This window comes from Mytilus galloprovincialis, chromosome 6 (genome assembly GCF_965363235.1).
Source record: "Mytilus galloprovincialis chromosome 6, xbMytGall1.hap1.1, whole genome shotgun sequence".
Lineage (NCBI taxonomy): Eukaryota > Metazoa > Mollusca > Bivalvia > Mytilida > Mytilidae > Mytilus > Mytilus galloprovincialis.
In genome coordinates, this window is record NC_134843.1 from 38,141,805 (window position 1) to 38,163,586 (window position 21,782).

A 21,782-nucleotide genomic window follows, 5' to 3' on the forward strand; every position below is an offset into this window, starting at 1 on the left:
TTTTGTGTTTTTTTTCTTTTTACGAAATCTTGCACACCTTTCTCTAGGTTTTTGTATTTAGGTTGCCCTCTTGGTATATTTTTATTTCTCATAGAAAGTGGTATTCCTAAATAATTCCTGTACAAAATAACCTTAGTCGTGAAGGTTACTTAGGTAACTGGCTACGATTCCCTCGTAACAAAATGAGCTGAATATGGTATCTTTTTGATTTACCAATTTTTTTTTAAATGTCGGACATTATATCGGACCGTTTTCTCTATAGCTGTTACACTTATTTCACATAAGTTTTAATTTCAAATATATCTCGTACAAATCATGTTTTTCCTCTACTATTTGCATTTGCAATTATCATGAATTTTCAAACTTGATTGATAGCTTTTCACATAAATCAGGGGTTTCAACTCCATCTTCTATAGCTATCTTACCTTTAGAGTTGTTAGATCTCTAATCTCTTTTGCATGTCAAGAATTAAAAACATTTATACATCGCTGAATGCCATAATAAAATTAACGGTACTAATTTTCTTGCACCAGATGCACATTTCGACAATACATATCTCTTCAGTGATGCTTCTGGCCAAAATATTTGAAATCCAAAGTTTAAATAAAAGATGAAGAGCTATAATCCAAAAGGTCCAAAAAGTATAGCCAAATCCGTGGAAGAAATCAGAGCATTTCATGAGGGAGATACATTCCTTAATTTATAATAATTTCTATCATTTTGTATAAACAGCAAATTTTAATAACACAAAAAATCTATAACTCTATACCCGCAACAGTCAAGTTTTAATCAATAACAGAAGCTCTTCGAACAATGAAATTTCGTATGTTTTAGTTTGATTTAATGACTCAACAAAAATCTTTTGACTTTGACTTTTTAGTCATATAGCTCTTTTACTGTTGCAGTTCTTATACATCCTTGCCTTTATACTGTTCGGCTTTGAACGTTTCTGATGAATGCAGATCCTGAGAAGCATTTCGGACGCATACAATTTATTAAGTTTTTTATACAATTTTCTACCTTTACATCATTCTCACAATTGTCGCGAACAGTTATTGTACCTTGTGAAAAATATATCATACAACTGCTTTCATTTAAAGTCTTTTGAGAAAGCTTTATTCCTTAAATATAGAGATGATCACAAAACGGATATGCGCTTAACAGCAATATGATATTTTAAGTAGCATTAGTAGATAGATAAATTCTGTTAAAAAGGATATATTTTATTAAAAAGAACGTTTGAAAATATGCAAGATATTTTTCTCCTACATTTTTTATTACAATAATAAAATAAAATATATCGCAAAAGTCAACATTTTATAATTAAAAAAATGTATTTCTTATATTACAAATGACATTTAGTATGATACCAAATATAGCTTGGCATTGTTCAATAGCTAAAACTAAACATTTTATAAATATACAAATAGTAGACTTTTCAACATTTAATGCAAAAAATAAGTTTTTTTCTTGTATACGTCTTTGAATGATGATAAATGTGGATTAAAGATCGTATGCAGTTTTTGTGTAAGCGATGATTAATAAACACAGATATTTCTACGAACTCCTGTATATAAATAATTATTCACTAAAAGTCAAATTCCATTTAAACAAAATATAAGAAATACCAAATGCTCCATATTGTGTACATCATACTCAGACAGTTCTACTGTTCTTTATAATCATATCGACATCTCTTGTAGTCACAGGAAAAAAACATAATGACTACATATCCTGCTTCAATGTGTTTAAATGTTTTATGCATGCCACGCAAGAATATATTAAAACTGGTGATAGATGTATATATCTACGAACTGACCAAATATATAAAAACGCAATAAATATAAGAATTTCACATATATACATGAACTATAAATAAAGATATACAATATTTGTAAATGTATCATAAATTCAAAGGAAGAAACTTACTAGACAATTTGTCTCATTGAAAAAGCAAGAAATGGATATCACCCGTAATAAAAATGAAGCATCATTGTTTTAGTGGGATATCATAAGTGGTCAGACTTAAAATTAATAATTATCAATGAAGCCAATATCTACTTTATAATATGGTATTCATATTCACAGTCGTACACGAGCTGAGAATACATTAGACAATAACTTATATCCAGTCAATTTAAGTACAGATGATAAAACTTTGAACTGTTCGAAATAGTAAGGTTTTTTCTACCCCGGGAATTTATTACCTTAGATATATTTGACATCCCTTCGGACTATTGTGATCTAATTGGTCTTTAACTTCGTACTTTATTTAGCCCTTTAACTTTTGTTTGTTTTGAACGTCACCGTCATTGTTTAGAAAACATGCGTCTGACATTCACAATTAAATTTCAGATAGTTTTCGATTTATGAGTTGGACTGTCCTTCTGGTATCTTTCGTCCGTCTTTTATAAGCCTGGTGGTATCTTTGATCAGTTTTGTTTACATCCGACTTGGCAATTTCTACTCTCCACGCCAAGCTCTTTAAGGTCAGAAGATAAACTAATGCTTCTCGTCTTTAAATATTCGAAATAAGTCAGTAAAGCATGCATTGTTTATGATATAGTATTGTTTACTGTGACTTATATTTGGTATTTTAAAAAGTCTGAAGAACCAAACTATATATAGTGTACATATTAAATCGTCTTTTATAATTGATGTTTATAAATATTGCGTTAACAAGATTGACTTAGAAAGTATAGATTTGTTTACATAATCCATAACTATTGAATAATTGTTTTGTTGTCATTTATTTTTCTTTCATTAAATAAAGATTTTATTTCACAGAAGAATAAAAAAATTGATGAGTTTATATATGATTGGGAAGGAAAACACAGCTATAAAAAATAGCATTTATAAATAATCATATTGCTAAAAATAATAAAAACACATCATATGCTGTCCTTATAAAAAAAAGTTTTGCAAAAGGAAACAATAAAACACATTTATACAAATGTAAAATGAAAACATCCTTTCGGATAAATGTATATACCATATTATTCAAATTCAACATTATATAAATATGTGCATATATACTATTCTTGCTTACATGTTCATTCCAATTATCATACAAAATCTAAATAGAATATACACATGCATAACTCAACTCATGTACAAAATACACACAAACATGTATATTTGTTTACAATAAAATATATTCATATTCGTATTGTAGTTCTAGCTGAACTAAGGTAAACAACTTAAAAATATTCAATTGAAGAATTATTGCAACTTACAATAATAAAATTAAAAGGAACATTAACTAAGAACTGATATATCTTGATAAAATTTCAAAGTATAGGATCTAAATATGTGAAAAAGATACAAACATCATGATTCAAATAGTATTGTAATTACAATCATGAAGCAAAAACTCATCTTTGATTATAAATAACAAATATGAACATTAATTGGCATTTACTGCATTGCACGGACAAATATGAAAATAATACGAATACATGAAATAATGCTTACTAAAATTGAAACAAAGAACAAACAAATGCAAGTTTCTGAATTGTGAATTGAAACCTATTTTTAAAACAGATTACATATATTCCAAACGCCTTACACATTTAAAGAATTATGTTACTAATGTAAGGGGGCTCATCTCCTTACTTTAGCAATTCTATTTAAACAATCAGTTCAATTCACATTACTGCCTATTCATTGGAGACAATTATTGTTATCAAATGCATTTAAAACAGGAAAAAGTAATTAATTAAAACATTAATACTGCAAAGCATTGCTCGCTGACATCTGATTGAATGTATGATTGTAAAGCATGTAGGAAACGTGCTTATATAATATAAATAAAGTTAAAAGACAATTCAGCACGAATAAAATAAAAAAACAAGCTATTATCTATATCTTCATTTAAACCACATTCTAGTGAAAACTGGATTAATAAAGAAACAATGATAATTATAAAATATCAGTAATAAAATCGTTCCTCGGGAGACAATTGACAAAGAAATTGAGAAAAGTAAAATTAATGAATTGGAATTATTATCTATACCGCCACTGGCTCTTCTGAAAGATCGTCCGCCATAAAGTCCATTTCTGTGTCATGTGTTAATGTATTGTTACGTTTAACACACGGTAAGTGTAACGCTAAATGGAATAAAGTTCCTACTAAAAACATTCCACCTCCAAAATAGAAAGATGCATCATAACTGCCAGTCAATTGAAATACATAGCCTGCAAAATATAATTATTTTGATTAAGAACTTTATAATCGACTTTTTTTACTTTTTAAAAATGCAGTTATCATTTAATTCTCCCCTTATTTCAACAGGTTTAGTTTTACTTTAAAGTAATTTTGAGATAACAATGTTAATATAAACTCATCATAGATACCAGGACTAAATTTAGTATATGACAAATATTAATGTCATTTGACTTCTAATATCGCTAAAGGAAAAGGAAACTAAATTTTAAAAAAAAGTAAATAATAATCGCGCTTTCGCTATTCACGCGTGAAAAATAACGAGAAACTAATGCTTTTGTGATTAAACTATAAGACTTAAAATATTCTACCAACCTGCCGAAGGGGGGCCATATATACCAGCAATACCACGGCATAATGTCAGCAAACCAAAAGCATTTGTCAGCTTACTGAGGCCCAGTAGGTCACATAAGATAATCGATGTCAGTGAGATGTAAGCAGCTATAAATAAAACATTTAAATTTGTAGAATATGCACCAAATAAAAACTAGTGTGTCTGCGAGTGTACTTTTGTTCACGTATGGACTCGTGTTGTCGTTTCAGTGTCTTTACAAACTTAACTTCCATTAGAGCCGATAAACACTGGTTTTGTAAAACAATTTCCTCTTAAAAGGCTGTCTCTATCCCACATAAAGGAATGAAAAACTTTATGAGATGCTTTGTTTAAACAAATTTTATTGTCCAAAAAAATAACAATAGGATTAGATACAAGGTTTGCAACTTAGAAAGTCTTCTCTGCTGATGACCCCCCCCCCCCCTCCCTTCCAAAAAAAAAAGGTGTATGGATAAAACAAACAGAAGTTACAAAATCGCACTCTTTGGTTGAAATGCTGGGGAAATTCCAACAAATTATAATTAGGGGTTTTGAAGAAGTTGCAGATATCAAATGGGTACTCTCAACCAATAAAATATGGTAATACTAATGGAAGATTATCAGATTTTCATCAAATTTAATCAGGGGTAAAAAGATTTGGATTACAAGCCCACGTAATTCTTAAAAAACTCCGAAATAATGAAACATGATGTGCAAATGTTATCCTGTACAGACAGAGATCAAATACATATTAGTCAAGACGTGCTAAGACACTTACTAGCTGGAACAAATTTTTTTCAAACGTTACATCCCTTTTTCAATTATCTGAACTTAAAACCAGGTGCTCCGCAGGGCGCAGCTTTATACGACCGCAGAGGTCGAACCCTGAACAGTTGGGGCAAGTATGGACAAAACATTCAAGCGTGATACAGCTCTGAATTTGGATTGTGATCAAATTTTTGACATAACATGGTTTTTTTTTACACAAAACAAATGTCAAGATTTTACAAATCAATTAAAGATTTCTTCTTCAAACTTTTTAAATCTAAAATTAAATAGTTGACACAGCATAGGTTTCTGACACAGAATGAATGTGGTCTAATGAACTTAAATTATTTTTTTTGCCTTTGAGCAATTCACTATGCTGTTGAATATTAATCCTCTCAAAAAAATGTTTGAAGAAATTTTCTTTTTATTTATGAAATCTGAAATGAGAAAAATTTAAACCCCCCCCCTTTTTTTTCACATCCCCGTTTCCCTTTTTCCAAAACTGATATCAATTCAAATTTCTAATGGAGTTTGCAACAATAACTACTCTTTTAAATACATCATAAAATATTAAAATGTAAAATAAAGTGCTTGTTATCACTGAATGGTAAAGATTGGTTGGTAGGAAAAGTGAATATACATTGTTTATTGTATAAAACAATAAAAAAAACTTCATCAGCAACATTTTATATTGGCAAATTTCCAATGAAGTTATTTACATAAAGTTATTGGCAAATAAAAATAGAAAATGACATCATAGTCATGTCTGGCAAATGTCCAACATACATTATCTAAAAACATTTTAGATAAGATAAGGAAAAAAAGCTTCATCAGCAACATTTTATATTGGCAAATTTCCAATGAAGTTATTTACATAAAGTTATTGGCAAATAAAAATAGAAAATGACATCATAGTCATGTCTGGCAAATTTCCAACATATATTATCAACTTCTATTCTATACAAAGAAAGATAACTCCAATTGAAAATTAATTGCTATTGCACAATATTGTGCAATTAGATATTTCTTGCTATTGTGCAATACTGTGCAATTGAAAATTTCTTGCTATTGCACAATACTTGATATGGAATCCTGATTTGGACCAACTTGAAAACTGGGCCCATAATCAAAAATCAAAGTACATATTTAGATAAAGCATATCAAATAAGCCCAAGAATTTAATTTTTGTTAAAATCAAACTTAGTTTAATTTTGGACCCTTTGGACCTTAATGTAGACCAATTTGAAAACTGGACAAAAAATTAAGAATCTACATTCACAGTTAGATTTGGCATATCAAAGAACCCATTTATTCAATTTTTGATGAACAAAGTTTAATTTTGGACCCCCATTTGGACCAACTTGAAAACTAGGCCAATAATTAAAAATCTAAGTACATTTCTAAATTCAGCATATCAAACAACCCCCAGGATTCAATTTTTGTTAAAATCAAACTAAGTTTAATTTTGGACCCTTTGGACCTTAATGTAGACCAATTTGAAAACGGGACCAAAAAATTAAGAATCTGCATACACAGTTAGATTCGGCATACCAAAGAACCCCAATTATTCAATTTTTGATGAAATCAAACAAAGTTTAATTTGGACCCTTTGGGCCCTTTATTTCTAAACTGTTGGGACCAAAACTCCCAAAATCAATACCAACCTTCCTTTTATGGTCATAAACCTTGTGTTTAAATTTCATAGATTTCTATTTACTTAAACTAGAGTTTTTGTGCGAAAACCAAGAATAATGCTTATTTGGGCCCTTTTTTTGGCCCCTAATTCCTAAACTGTTGGAACCAAAACTCCCAAAATCAATCCCAACCTTTCTTTTGTGTTCATAAACCTTGTGTCAAAATTTCATAGATTTCTATTAACTTAAACTAAAGTTATAGTGCGAAAACCAAGAAAATGCTTATTTGGGCCCTTTTTGGCCCTTTATTCCTAAAATGTTGGGACCAAAACTCCCAAAATCAATCCCAACCTTCCTTTTGTGGTCATAAACCTTGTGTTAAAATTTCATAGATTTCTATTCACTTTTACTAAAGTTAGAGTGCGAAAACTAAAAGTATTCGGACGACGACGACGACGACGACGACGACGACGACGACGCCAACGTGATAGCAATATACGACGAAAATTTTTTCAAATTTTGCGGTCGTATAAAAACGATAACAATCGAACCTCATTCATAGATTCCTAAATTTTCAACTCCCAACGTGAAATACACCTTAGACGGATTTTGTCTTTATTAATACATGTAATATGTCCCTTTTAGTCATATCGTTCTTCGACTGCTTCGGTTCTTACACATTTTAGGCTTTCAAATATTCGGCTTTGGGCCTTCCTAATGAGGGTAAATCCAGACGGAATTAGATAGAATCATCAATTTTTTTTCTATTTGTTCAGAAGTAGTTATGAATACAAAAGTGGAACTCACGTACAAACTTAAAAACCTAAAAACAAAAATCTGTGTCATGTTGGTCTCTTGTGGACAGTTGTCTCATTGGCAATCATACCACATCTTCTTTTTTTCTATATATCATTTCCAGCAAAATGTGTTTAATACAAAATATGACTTACAAACACACAATCCATAGACAACTGAGAATACAATCAACAGTTCATATGTTGTACATAGTGGCTGGAGGAACAGACTGATTGAACTGATAATAAGGGCCACGTTGTTGATTACAAGAGCATCGACGTTCTTCATGTCAGCCAACAGACCTGCTAAAACTCGACCAATGGTATTGGCAATACCTGAAATTAATGTATAACCATATCTATGGAGTAGAAGAAAAAAGTAGTTACTAGTTGAAAGGAAGAATTTGTATAGTAAGTATCAAAGCTTTCGTTCTGTCGAAATATAGAATTGAAAATGGAAATGGAGAAAGAATGACAAGATAGAAATATTTAGTTTTTGTCGTTGGTTGTTGCCTATCAAAAAAAAAAATTTCGTTTATTGTTTTGTAAATAAATAATACCTTTAGGTTTTTTTAAATCTTCTGGAGAGGGGAACTCTAAATGCTTATTTAATGGTATAGAATTGATCATTGTTGAAGTTCGTTTGGTGACATATAATTGTTTTGATCTATAATGTGTAGTCGTATCATTAACAAAACAAAATCTTTTTTTGTATTTTATATATGACACGATATTCTTTAAAATAAAATGTTCTATTTCTTACATATTGATAAAATGAGTGTCCTTGTCTAGAAATATCTTTAAAACTAAAAGTTTGAGAGATATTGTGTTGATGGGTTGATATTTTAGTAAAAGTTAAATTTTATGACGGTAATATAATTCAATACATTTAAGTTGTGCTCACAATAATGTGTGTATATGTGTCTACGCAAAAACTTCTATAGTCATGTAGCTCATTTCAAGAAAAACTTTCTTCAGTCTTTGTGGTAAGTGTTGCCTCATTGCCAACCATACCACATCTTTTTGTTTATTATCAATATTTACTCAGAATGATTATAACTGTTATATTTTGCATACTTACCGATAACTGAAAGAAGGAAAGCTGCTTCTGTACCGGGGACTCCTAAGCGCTGAGCCCGGTCAACGAGGAATGTGAAAGGAACATAAAATCCTGACATGGCAAATAAATTTCCCAGACATAACAAAGCAAAGTTTAAATCTAACAATAAGGAAAAGTCCAACATTTCTTTTAATGTGTCTACGACAGATTTTGGCAAACATGTGCAGTGATCCCATACTGATGTTTTTGGAACCTCTGACACACCTGGGATTGATGTAATACTAGTTACATAGCTATCAATATTGGGTTGAGAACGAAATTGAGGGATATGAACGATACTTCCGCTGTAAAATATGTCTTTTTTATACAATGGTCTAGCAAAGTCGTCTTTATGAGCAACAATATCTCGATATGATCCTATCCTCATTTGTGAACCAGCAGGTGGGTGCAGTTTTGGCTTTTTCTCCTTAACTTTCGTGTAGCCATTTTCTATCAATGGTTGAACTTCGTAAGCGGCAATAGCTATTCCATTGGATGGCCGATTTACTTGTATATCTGGTTGCGATTCTTTTGTATTGTCGTCTACAGAAACTGTCACCTTCTTATCTGTATTAGACGTCTGCGATCTGATGGACGATCTGATGGACGACTCTGCATTGGGCACAGACTCGTTGGGGGATAGTATGATTTTTGGAGTACCAGTTGGACTACTGGGATTGCTTTCTGGGTTTCCTTTGACAAAAAATTCACTCGGAACTGACCAAATGTCTGATTCCTCTTCGTTCAATTTATTTTCTCTCATAAGTTTTGCCTCTCTCAATTTGGCAAATGTTTTGAGGTCTTGAACACTAGACTCTGACTCCGTTGTGATTCTCCTGTTTCTTTGAGCTTTGACCTTGAAATGATGGCGCATTTCGTCCTTGTCATCCTCGGTTATCACCTTTTTCACTTTCTTTTTTGGCTCTAACGGTCTCATTAACATTGCACAAACGAGACAATTCAGAATAATTCCGGCTTGTAAGAATAATAAGTTTCTCCAGTCAAAGACTTTCAACAAGTAATCATTCAGCGGAGAGAAAATAAAGGTACCAATGCCTGAGCCACATACTGCAATACCTGTAGCTACAGCTCTCCTCTTCTCAAAATAGTAGCCAACACTTACAATAGATGGTAAATATATCATTCCAAAACCAAGACCTGAAAATGTCAAATCAAGTAAGCATAACTAATCTAACAGGCATAATAACATTTTTGAATAACAGCAGGTTAACCCTAGTATCGAAATACAAAAGCGAAAACAATCAAACATTAACCTGTACAGTATAGTTATCTAAAGATGATTATTATAAATAAAAATATAGATATCAAATTCATGCTGAAAATTTGTCCATTGTCCTTTTGCAACTTAAAACAATAGAAAAGTAGTTCCATACTGTAAAACTTCAAAATATTTTTGTAGTATTACTTTTTTTGTTAAATAAACAGTATAACAATCAGGATATAGATTTGTGTATTCAATAAGAAAATAATTGTTTCAGCATCTTTAAAGATAAAACAAATCTATATTAAAATTAACACAATCTTAAGGTTATAGTAACTTGCAGTAATAAGTATTTTTCAATAAAAATAGATCAATAAAAATATCCAATATTAACCTCCAAAAACACCGTAGAATAATATAAGTAAATCTAAATTTGGAGCAAATGATCCCAACATGAATCCTGCACATGCGACAATACTTCCTGTGAAAGCGACTGCTCGGCATCCAAATTTATTGACAAGCCCGCTCACTATCGGTCCTACAAAACAGACAAGAAATTTAAAACTTCCAGAATCGGTTATCTCTTAGTCTGCCTATGCAGTATTGCGACATGAAACATAACAAATATACTACACGACCATATGTGATATCATAGCTGCCTTTAAACCAGTAGTGTTTCTGCTTAAAATAAAGGGTAGAAACTTGATTTGTTATAGGAAAGACTCTTATTTCAGGTTATTATTGCCACATTTGAATCTTTTTATGTAACATTTTATCTTTGGCTGATAGAACCGTTGACAGTTGTGAAAAAAATACATGCTATTCATTTACTTTGTACATAGCCATTGAAAGTTGGATTGAACAGAAACACTTAGTAGTTGTTTAGATATTATGGAAAACCGAAAAAAAATCTCAACAACAAAAAAGCACGTCTGACGTATATACTAAATTTAGTCCTGGTATCTATGATGAGTTTATCTGCTACTCAGACTTTATTAAACGTCACCAGTGTCTGAGTAGAAAGTTGACGAACCAGAGGTATGTCAAAGAAAGTCTCGTCCTTTTGTAAAAAGGTTCATCTAAAAATACCAGGACCTTTTTGATAATCATTTCGAATAACTTTCATAAATAATACACGATGGGCTTTAAGTATTGGATCTGGGTACTGGCATTGTTAATAGTCTTAAAAACGTGTTATATTATTCTTTTATTTGTCTTTATGAATATTACTTTTACTTTTTTTCTTTGTGACATTTTTCTTTGATTATATTTTCCCCATATAGTGATTAAAATTATAACACAATGTTGACCGATTTACCCCTATTTTTGACATTTTTACCTATAATGTCTGTTTGTTTGGTTCACACATCGTTGTCAATATAATGGAAGATATGTGGAAGGATGATATACAAGTGAGAGGTTTAGATAGCTATAAAACCAAGTTTATTCCACCATTTTTTACATAACAAAATGACTATACCAAGTCTGCAATATGATAGTTTCTTTCCGTTCGTTTGGTGTGTTTGAGCTCTTGATTTTGCCATTTGACTACAGACTTTCAGTTTTGAATAATCCTCGGAGCTCGTAATTTTTGTTTTATAACTATTTTTTCAATAAACCTAAAAATCAAAATCCAACTCGAAAGTTAAGATTGAGTCCCTTCTTAATTTTTATAAGAATATACTAGCATACAATGGCGCTCAACAATATGATTAACAAGACAAACTTTTACATCATCGGATTTCAAATGATTGGATTTCAGCGTTCCTGATGAAGGTTAATCCAGCGCTTCGGACGCAAGAAATTATTAAACGTGTTCCTTTCAATTATTATACATTTTAATTCATTATTAGACCGTAATATCATATTCGAAATTGATATAACATAAATGTATTGTCTTGTATCATAAGAATCAATTTAAATTACCTGCACACAAATAAACTCCACATAACAGGGACCCAACCAAAGCAACTTTGCTGTTGGGTGCTGAGAAATAATCAGCGAATATTGGCAGCAGTACTCCAAAGGCATATCCAATACCGTCCACGATGATGTTACAAACCAACGAAGCTAAGACTATCATCCAGCCCCATCCGCCATCTGGGGGTGTCGGGATGAAATCCTCCAAATCCCCTTCATCAAGAGACTCCTCCGACTCCACTCGCTTAACTTCAAGAACTTTACCATTTTCCGTCATTTTTTTCCTAAGGACTTAATTGTCCTCGATTATAGATGAATGTCCACTGTGGAAACATAAGAAATATTAACAATAATATATTTTACGACATAAACAAAAACATTATTACCGGCCTAATAGTGTTATTGTCTATATTTACTGTATGTATTACCATGCCAGTGTGAAGGTTGCAAATAATTAAGTACAACCTTCATTGCGATCAAATGATGCGTATATGTATTTATATATTTACTTGTAGTGCTTCTTGGTTCTTAATCTGCTAGTAATTGAGTTTAGCGTTGAGATCTCGAGGTTGAGATAGCTATGAGAGTTTTAATTATTTCTAAACCACGTTAAAAAATATTAGTTATCTTGGTGTAATCAGGGGTGTACAGAATTTTACACCCCTGATTACACCAAGATAACGAATTTATTTCTTATGAACATTTCCTTAACTCATTTTGAAACCAGGATGTAAAATTGAAAAAATGGTAATGAAAAATTTACAGTGTAACATTTTTTTCAATGTCCTTGTTGCTGCGCATTGTAAAATACTTTTTACTTAATTTTTGGAAAAAGTCAGAAACATTTTTTTTCTTTGATTTTTCCGGGAAAATTTTTTTTTAAATATTTTTTAAAATTTTTTGGAATTTTTTTTTTTTTTTTAAATTTAAACATTTTATTTTGATTTTTTTTTTTTTTGATTTTTTTTTTTTTTTTTTTTTTATCTTGGCAAAAAAAATTAAAAATTCTGAAATTTTTGGCACAAAATTTTATTTATCCCGGGGTGAACCAGGGTAGGGTGTTATTTACACCGGGGTAATTAACCAATCAGATTGCAGTATTTTTGCTGCATAAGAAATAATATCGTTTCCTATACAGTTTACCTGACTAGGAATCAACATTACTATAATGTACTTCTTGCTATCCGTTCTCGCGGGGAAATTGAACAAAATAAAATTCACAACTGACTGACAAATAAATGTTTTATTGATGATGTTATTGGAAACCGATCTAGATCTAAAATCTGGCGAAAATAGTAAATTATTTTTCAATATTGCCGTGAGAACAGATTGTGATTAGTAAATCAAAACGCGTTAGTTTGTATGCTTCCAATAATATTTTGAAGTGCGGTGTACTAAGACTATATATCTGTGTTGATAGGCATACTAAAAAAAGCATTCCATCAGCGATAAACTTAATACTCTATTAGCTTTAAACCGAATGTCCTTGAAGGACTAAAAATATATAAAACATAAATCTTATGTAAAATGCATTTAGTATGTCACTGACTTAGATACAAAACAATCTGTCACGTGATTTTATCCTACCACATACCTAAATAAATCTTGTTTTGGTCTGGCGGTCTTCAAGTGCCCTTCATTCTGAATAAATGACCGCAAAACCTCTGAAATAGATAGCAAATGTTTACTGTCCATGTTGTTTACGTATAGTTCCACAGCGGTCAAGGCAAATATATTCATATGTTGACAGTTGTAAAGCATTAAAAGCTTCCTACACATATCAACAACAAGATAATACACCATACTTATATTATATATATATATTTGTTTATTTATTAACCAAAACTGACAGGCATAAGTTCTTATCTCGGACTTCTGATGATTTTGGACTCTTTAGTCATTGTCCTAGTGTGTACAAACGATCCACAGAAAGAAACTACACTCGGAAGATCCACTTGTATTAAACTAATACACTTGAACATTATCCTATTAATGTGAAGTGCTAGCTATCGAGTGGCATATTACTCAGTCGCTTAATACAATTTTGTAATAATATGTGTCATTACTTTTAAATAAATATTATAATTCATAGTCACATATTTGGATAATCTTTGGACTCCGCCTTCGTAGTAAGCATAGTATTCTAGATCTAATCTACCATACAGGTGCAACTGATAAAATTCTCAATCGAAGAGATGGTTCTCTAATAGAACTATATCTGTTTATATTTTAGTTCAAGGGTGGGGGATGGAAACTCAAACAGATTGCAATGAACGCCAAATTCCCTCAAATATAAAAGAGATGTAGTAGATTGCCAATGAGATGTAACTATTCACCAAAGTCCAAATAAAGTGATGTAAGCAACTATAACAACTATCTCAAAGTGAACCCCAAAAATCATTCAGATAAAGAAATGAAATAGAAGGTACAAAAGTACATCGTGTCAGTAAAAATCGGTGAATGTTTCAAAATATTCTGTCCAGCGATTAGGGAGCAGTTGTGGGTAAAAAAAATTCGGACGGAAAGGCAAACAGAGGAACGAACGCACGAAAAGACAGACGGACTCCCCGGCGCTATATACATACAACCTGCTTTAAAAAGCGGAAGTAAACTAATATCTCATAAAATCTAACAGTATCTGAAAGTACTTTAACAGAATTAACCACCAAGTCATCATATACTCGAATATCAGTCGAGGTACTTCCGATTAGATTCCATGCAGTAGAATAACGGTAAAATAAATAGTCTTTATCTGTTCCATAAAAAACTACTGAAGTACAGAAATGTGTGTTAGTTGTTCTGATGAATGAATAGTATGATACAATCTTGACAATTTAGAACAGAAATGTTAGTTGTAATGTTACTATGACTTTTACACATAGTAAATTTGGCAACATTAGATATGAGACAAAAGCCTTACTCTGAAGAAATTTTACCCACATAAAATCTTTGTTTTAGATTATTATTATTCCTTGTTCATTTCCGTTTTTAAATTCCCTTGGAGTTCGATATTGTTGTAATTTTTTAATGGATGTATAATACCTTTGATTTTCTAATTAAAGTGGTATAAAGAGGAGGTCTCCATTCAACAGAAAAGCGATGTAGTAATATACTAAAACCTGATTGGTATTACCCCCCCCCCCCCCCACCCCACCCCACCCCACCCCCAATAATACTATAGACGAAATATTCGAAACATTAACTAGTAATTTAACCTATGTCTTTAAGCTGAAAATAAAGATGTAATTGCATTTCAAGTAGTTATGCCGGGAACAGGTTGCGGCGCATGGTATAGCAGTATACGAATGGAGATCCTGATAGTCTAAAGATGATATAGTATAATTTGTCAAACAGGACAAATTGCCGAGAGCGAAGGATTGGTATCTGAAAGTGAACGCATTGCGGCAGTCGCATTAACAGGGGCACATCTTAGCGACAAGGAAGAACATTAACTATAGTTTAAACTAAAGAGGTACGTGAAAGTCATATCCATCTTTAAAAATAGTTAAGCAGCATTACATGTCAGTTAACGAGTATGTTTAATGAGGCATGAATTGAAGGAAATGAATTAGCACTATTTATATATATAAAAAACGATTCCTTAAAAAAAAAGAACCATTTATTAATTCAACTACGAAGAAACTATTTAGATGGAGCTAAACAAATCAAGCGAAAATCTTTACCTTTGAAATCAATCAGTACCGTTAACGTTCAAAATGCACGCGGGTTTATATGCACATCCTCTCAGATTAAAAATAAAGCAGAAACGCGTAAAAAGATGACGTGTGATCGTTGAAATGTAAAATGCCAAGTTCGATCGAACAGATGCAAGGACGAGTGTAGACAAATATTTCAAAATTGATAATCTTCGAGTTTTCTGATAAAATGATAGACAATTGATGAAAATTAAATGAACTCATTTAAGATACTAGTACCAGGCTTAAAATGTTGTACGCGAGATGATCGTTTCATCTACAAAATACTCTTTGGCAAAGCGCGAATCTCAAGTTAAAAAGGCCAAATTAAGTACGAAGAAGAATAGCCTTGAAGACTCAAAATTCAATAAGGTTGCCACATACAGATAGGGGTAAAAAAAAAAAATTAAGTTATCAATTTAAATGTGGTAATATTTACAAATTCAACAATAACGAATATATATATATATATATATATATATATATATATATATATATATATATATATACGAGTTAATAGACTCAATTGTTGCAACGTCTGTCAAGCATAATGCAAATTGAAATGTTTTGGGATGGCCAGTGTAGACCAGCTTAAGTGAATGCACTCTGAGTTAGTTATCATGGATACTCTGATTTTCCGCGGGAAAAAAATAAGATGCCGGTGTAATTTCGAAGTCGAGAAGTATCTATAAATGCCAGAGGTGGATTTATGGGCGCAGGGTGCCAGCCTCCACCTTTGTTTTTCGTTATTGTATTATATAGGGAATCACTGAGCCATCGCTGGAGTGGCCCCTCTTATGGCAGTGCCCACCCTTTTTTATGAAAATTTCGGGATCCGCCACTGACTGCAGAAAGCTAAAACAACTTTCGACGTTTTCTGTTATATGAAACAAATCTGTACCTCATTTGTATGTCTGCAATTGAATGGTAAACTTCCCTTTTCTCTAGTTTGAACAAGTGTTTTTTTTAATTTTTAGAATATGTTCATGTACTCATGCATTTATGTATTTACTGCCAGTTTTTCAAGAAAGTTTGTCAGTTTATTTTAGACTTATGAGATCGAATGTCCCTTTGGTATCGTTTTCCAAGTAATACTATTCGTTTTATTCTTGACGTTCGAGTATCCTTTGAAATACATAATAAGATTTAGATATATTAACATAATGCAGGTTTATATATACATGATAAGGTAAGCTATTAAACATTATAATTGTTGGACGACGATCAGTAAAATAATCATAAATGACAAAGTATTAATAAAATAAATGGAGAATGTGACCATGGGACACAGATGAGGCCTCCGCTTACATTTAACGTTATACATTGACACTACCCAAATTCGAACTTGATCAGTGTGCTGTGGTAATAAGCCTTGTGTATAAGTTTCAAGTATAAGTTGTGGCAAAATTAAGCTAGAGAACAATTGCGTACGGACGGACAGTGGTATCCTCCGGTTACGTCGGGGGCAAACAAAATAATATGTAAATTATGGTTTAAAATGGAAATGTTAACGTTAGAACAAACTATTACTTATGCATTAACAAAAGTCACACGAATTTAAGTCACATGGATTTAATCTGTTGTAATTGTGTAAAAGAAGACCAAACAATTCAATCCAAATTGCGTGTCTAAATTTCATATTTACTGACCCCCTTGTACTTAAAAGGTCATAATGGTCACTTGTCAAGATAGGTGTCGAAAAACGACACTGATTGACGTGTAGTGTATCAGCTATCATTCCGCGGACCTACATCTTTAATTGTATAAGCAGATAACTGTCATATTTGTCCTGAACTAAGTCAAGTTTTAAGGTAAATGTGTACGTTGTAGTGAGATAAGATATGACCGTGTTGTCCTTAGACCTGTAATACATTGATGTAGACCCAGGGGTGTTTGCTTTCTTTAATCTCGTAGGCAGGGCTATTCATGATTATTATTTGAAAGCATAATAGCATTATGTAATTGAAATCGAATATTCATAAATACTTAATTATGTCATTAAATATACAGTGAACTATAAATTAATATAGTTAACCTTGTTTAAATATTACAGTGATTTGTTTGTCGACTAGGTTCGGTAAAATGTTCAATACTAGCATCTTAAAGCATAGGTACTTGGGGACAGGACAATTTTTTCAGCCGGCCCTTTTTTTTCCAAAATCCGTTATGTTTTTGTTTTCCATTAATTTCAATTATTTTCGCGTTTTACTGTCTAAAAAAAAATTATTTCACAAATTGCTGTGTCTCTTTTTCTACACAAGAGATGAACATGAACAATAAATTCGCTGCGACTTGAGCCTTTTTAATGGATTTTAAGGATGCATATTTTCCACATGTTTCTTTTTAATTGTTGACTCATATGTTTATGTTAAGATATGAACTACTTTGGGATTCTTCATTTCCAGTGTGTTTATGGAGAATAATTTTTGTACACATTTTGAATAAATAATGCAATTCCCAGATTGAGATATAAAGAATTTACAAAAGCAACACTAGGAAAGGCAAATCGGCGAGATGCATCTTTAACCAAAGTCAAAAGCTGACTAAACATATTCATTGCGTCCTTGTATATCTATAATGATATTGCGTACGTTTTAGAAAACGTCATCCATAGGCCTAAACGTGCATTTTTACAATGTGTATGTACATGTAAATTTAGATTAATAGGACACTGACCCTAATGTGAGACAGTTTGTATCCTTGATGAATTATCAGCAAACTCTGAGTAAATATTTATATATCATAGGTTATCTTTAAATAGATAGAATATATTTCGGACTAGTCTATAGGTGTGAACAGATATAGATATAGAGCAACTTCACACGTTTCCCCTTGGAAATTCTTTGCTACTGGCCTGGGGGTCAAAGTTGTTTTCTCTCCTCCGTTAACAACAAAATCAGAGAACCTCTTTGAACTCTTTGTCCTAAATAGATAAGTAAATCCATATAACCCCACTTGTCCTATTATGCATACATGTACTCGTTTTCCGTGCGTTCTGCTATAAAGGCGCGAGACCTAGTCGAGTGTGTCAATAATTTGATAAACTATGGATAATTCAGAATGAATTTAACTGTTCCATTTATTTGGGGAACAAACCCATAAACGGTTCTTTAGATTCTCAAATGGCACATTAACTCCGGAAATATGCAATCTCTAGACCTTGACATATTATGCAAAAATGTCAATCAATATGCTTAAATTTCGAATATTGAAAAAATAGGGCCTACCTGACAACCAAATGGTCATCCCAATTAATACACGTTAGTCTAATATTAAATCTTGGAATCTTATTCCAAAGCTATGTTTAAAATCTGATCAAGTGAAAGTCAGGTGATTGCACTAACAAACGTGATGCTGTATTAGTCACATTGTAACACCATCAGGAATATTGATTAAATAAGTACGCGTAATAAATTGATCTAGATTAAATCATTATTCGATATTTTTTCATCTACCTCTTCATTATGCAATGTTACCAGGTATCACGCCATCATTGCCTAATGGTATCATGAATGTTCGCTTCAAAAATAAAACTACATACGTAAACTACAAACAGGATATAGCCATCGTTACAGAAAAAAAACCAGACGTCCAAACAATGTGGGGCCACAGATATAATAGTCATAGATCTATGGCTAGTATATCTATGGTGGGACTGAAAGGGTTGTTCTGCCGTGTAATTTAAAACAATAGTGCGACATAGTTAGCACTAAAAAAAATCAAACTGAATAATCCGGAAAGAAGTGGATCTGCAACAAAAGGTATAACAGGATATGGATTTAAAAATAATGCTTTTCTTTTCGGTCAACGATTTCAGAATTGTTTTGCACTAACAAATAATAAAAGGGGCATCAAGTTCTCATTTTTTCTGCAAAATCAAAGTTTATTAAACGTAAAAGCAGTTTAATAATCTAATCTAATAAATTAATATTTTGTGTTCAAACTAATTCAAAAACTAATATTACGCACGATTTATTTAAATACATGTAACTCCAAAACGATTAAAGAAGTTTGGTAATATGTTATTTATGATTACTTCACGCTTAACTTTGATTATTCTTGCTTACTCACGTCATCCAATTATACATTTCACGTTCCGGTCGAGACCAGATTTTGCTGACTATAGAAAATGTCCTAATGGATCTTAATAAATCTTCTTTTTTTTAAATAGAATACAATTACATGTTTTAGTTTAACGCACCTCCGTTCCGTTTTATCCTTTAATTTCTAAAATTAAACAACATGTAACGAACAACAGGACTAAATTACCTAAACTTCTCCGAAAAAAAACTCTAATCCGCATTGAAATTTTGCTTGACTGCATTTTTCGCAAAGCTTGACAGAACACCCAACTAACTCTCCAGTTGCCGTTTTATATGAAACATGATTGTCCTTTGTAAAATTCTAATTCAATTTCACGAAGAATTATCACACAAATAAGGAAAGCAACAGTTTTGTAAATTTGTAAAGAAAATAAAAGGTCACAAGTTCATCATCTCTCATCCGTCCCCAAATTAATTTGAATAATGAATTAATGCTTACCAATCCAACAGGAGGGTTATCTCCTTCTGACCACTAAAAGGATTTAGGCCCTGTACAATTTAAGAATATTTTAAAAGTAAATAACCGATTATACGTAAACAAACATATATGCTTTAAAACGACAGACCATTGAAGATTAACATTTCTACAAACTATTACATGCTATAGTGACGCCACTTATAATAAGTCTCTTCGTTCAAAATATCCCAAGACTTTGAACCTATATTAATCGTTAAAGGGAAGTTTTTAAAATTGATGACACCATTTCTTTTTCAGAATTTTGTTATCACTAATTTGTTATTTTACATACTCAGACTGCAATATTTTTTGAAAGTTTCAATTATTTTTAGTTAAAATTATATAATTTCTCCTTGACATTGTGGATACTTTTGAAAAGTACAGTTATACAGTTTATAATTACGGAACACAGACTGGTTGTCAATTTATTAAAGTTGATGACATTAATATATATGGACCAACAAATCAATATTGATAAATTAGTAAGCAAAATCGAATACGATCGAAATATATTATGTAATCACTACCTGGAATTTCTGCTGACAATCAATATTTGTCAGAATATTTGAAAAGGAAGTAATGTATGCATGTTTGGTCAACATGGTCAAGTGGATATCGATATGGTGTAATCACTTAAAATTCAATAAATTACACAAATTCCGATATGAAATTTGTTTTTGAACCGTTGCCAGGATACAAAAATAATAAACTGTAGCAAATGAATTATTATTAATCTATACCAACAGATAAAAGATCGTTGTTTATTTAAATAAATTATTGCAAACACCTCCATTGAAATGCTTTGAATACGTTCAGTTACCTTTTGAAAAGACGAAAAAAATGTGGCTCAGTGTGTCAAGGCAATGTTAATATTTGTATAACTTTAACTTCTTGTCTTGAATATGTATTTAATTAGCCACTGGACGTTAAACACCCATCCGTAATCATCATCATCATCATCCATTGTGAATAATGGTGTTTTCGTGTAAAATATGTGTTTATTTGACCTAAATTCAGCTAAGGAAAAAGATTTTAAATAAAATTTACAAAATATTTATCCGGTTCAATGAAGACACTATATGCTTACCTTGACTATTTGATCACCAAAATTTAATGACAATGTGTAAAATCTCGGAATAAAGACATTATTCGTACGCTGCATCAGCTGATCAATGATATAAATAGAACAATTGATCTATATTCACACCGAGGCACTTCCGACGGGAAATTCCTCTTTATTCATACCGCCCTTGTTCACAAGATCAATTCTTTTAAGTGTGATTCATACGGGATACGTAGGTCGTCGAATCAAAGCTTTATGTCCATACAAAAAGAGGGTTTTTGCTTTGTCAACAAAAAGTAAATGTTCATACGTTACTGTCGTAAGAGATGACTGTAATTCTTTTGATCTTAACCCTTAATTTATATTTATACTATACAAGTGAGGTTAACGATTTCACACTCATAGGAGTCAAGGTCTCACTGTTGCTGTGTAGTTCAAAGTCAGAGAGTTGAACGACCGCGATGTTCAGTTTGCGTTCGAGGGCGAAAA

The 21,782-nt window shown here is 31.6% G+C and overlaps 1 protein-coding gene across 4 annotated transcripts; it reads right to left on the minus strand.

Annotated features, from left to right (window-relative positions):
- Positions 1 to 1,202: 1,202 nt before the first annotated feature.
- Positions 1,203 to 21,470, minus strand: LOC143079529 (monocarboxylate transporter 14-like). Of its 4 annotated transcripts, XM_076254928.1 has the most exons (9): positions 21,318 to 21,414; positions 20,213 to 20,262; positions 13,570 to 13,639; positions 11,982 to 12,298; positions 10,450 to 10,593; positions 8,816 to 9,991; positions 7,891 to 8,070; positions 4,541 to 4,666; positions 1,203 to 4,197 (listed from the first exon to the last, which is right to left on the minus strand). In XM_076254928.1, exons 4-9 carry the CDS (start codon positions 12,250 to 12,252, stop codon positions 4,010 to 4,012), a joined length of 2,085 nt encoding a protein of 694 aa, XP_076111043.1. In that variant the 5' UTR covers positions 12,253 to 12,298; positions 13,570 to 13,639; positions 20,213 to 20,262; positions 21,318 to 21,414; the 3' UTR covers positions 1,203 to 4,009. The 4 variants fall into 4 exon arrangements, with proteins under 4 accessions (XP_076111043.1, XP_076111041.1, XP_076111044.1 ...); XM_076254926.1 differs by lacking the exon at positions 20,213 to 20,262 and having other exon boundaries at positions 21,318 to 21,470; XM_076254929.1 differs by lacking the exons at positions 20,213 to 20,262; positions 21,318 to 21,414 and adding an exon at positions 21,051 to 21,198.
- Between the last annotated feature and the right edge of the window lie 312 nt (positions 21,471 to 21,782).

What these genes read in the sequence shown, in the direction of transcription:
- LOC143079529 (XM_076254926.1), bottom strand. Translation starts at nt 12,252, where the DNA reads ATGACGGAAAATGGTAAAGTTCTTGAAGTTAAGCGAGTGGAGTCGGAG. An exon ending in TGGAGTTTATTTGTGTGCAG is followed by an intron (nt 10,594 to 11,981) that starts GTAATTTAAATT and finishes TCTGTTTTGTAG; the next exon opens with GACCGATAGTGAGCGGGCTT. An exon ending in ATTCTACGGTGTTTTTGGAG is followed by an intron (nt 9,992 to 10,449) that starts GTTAATATTGGA and finishes TGACATTTTCAG; the next exon opens with GTCTTGGTTTTGGAATGATA.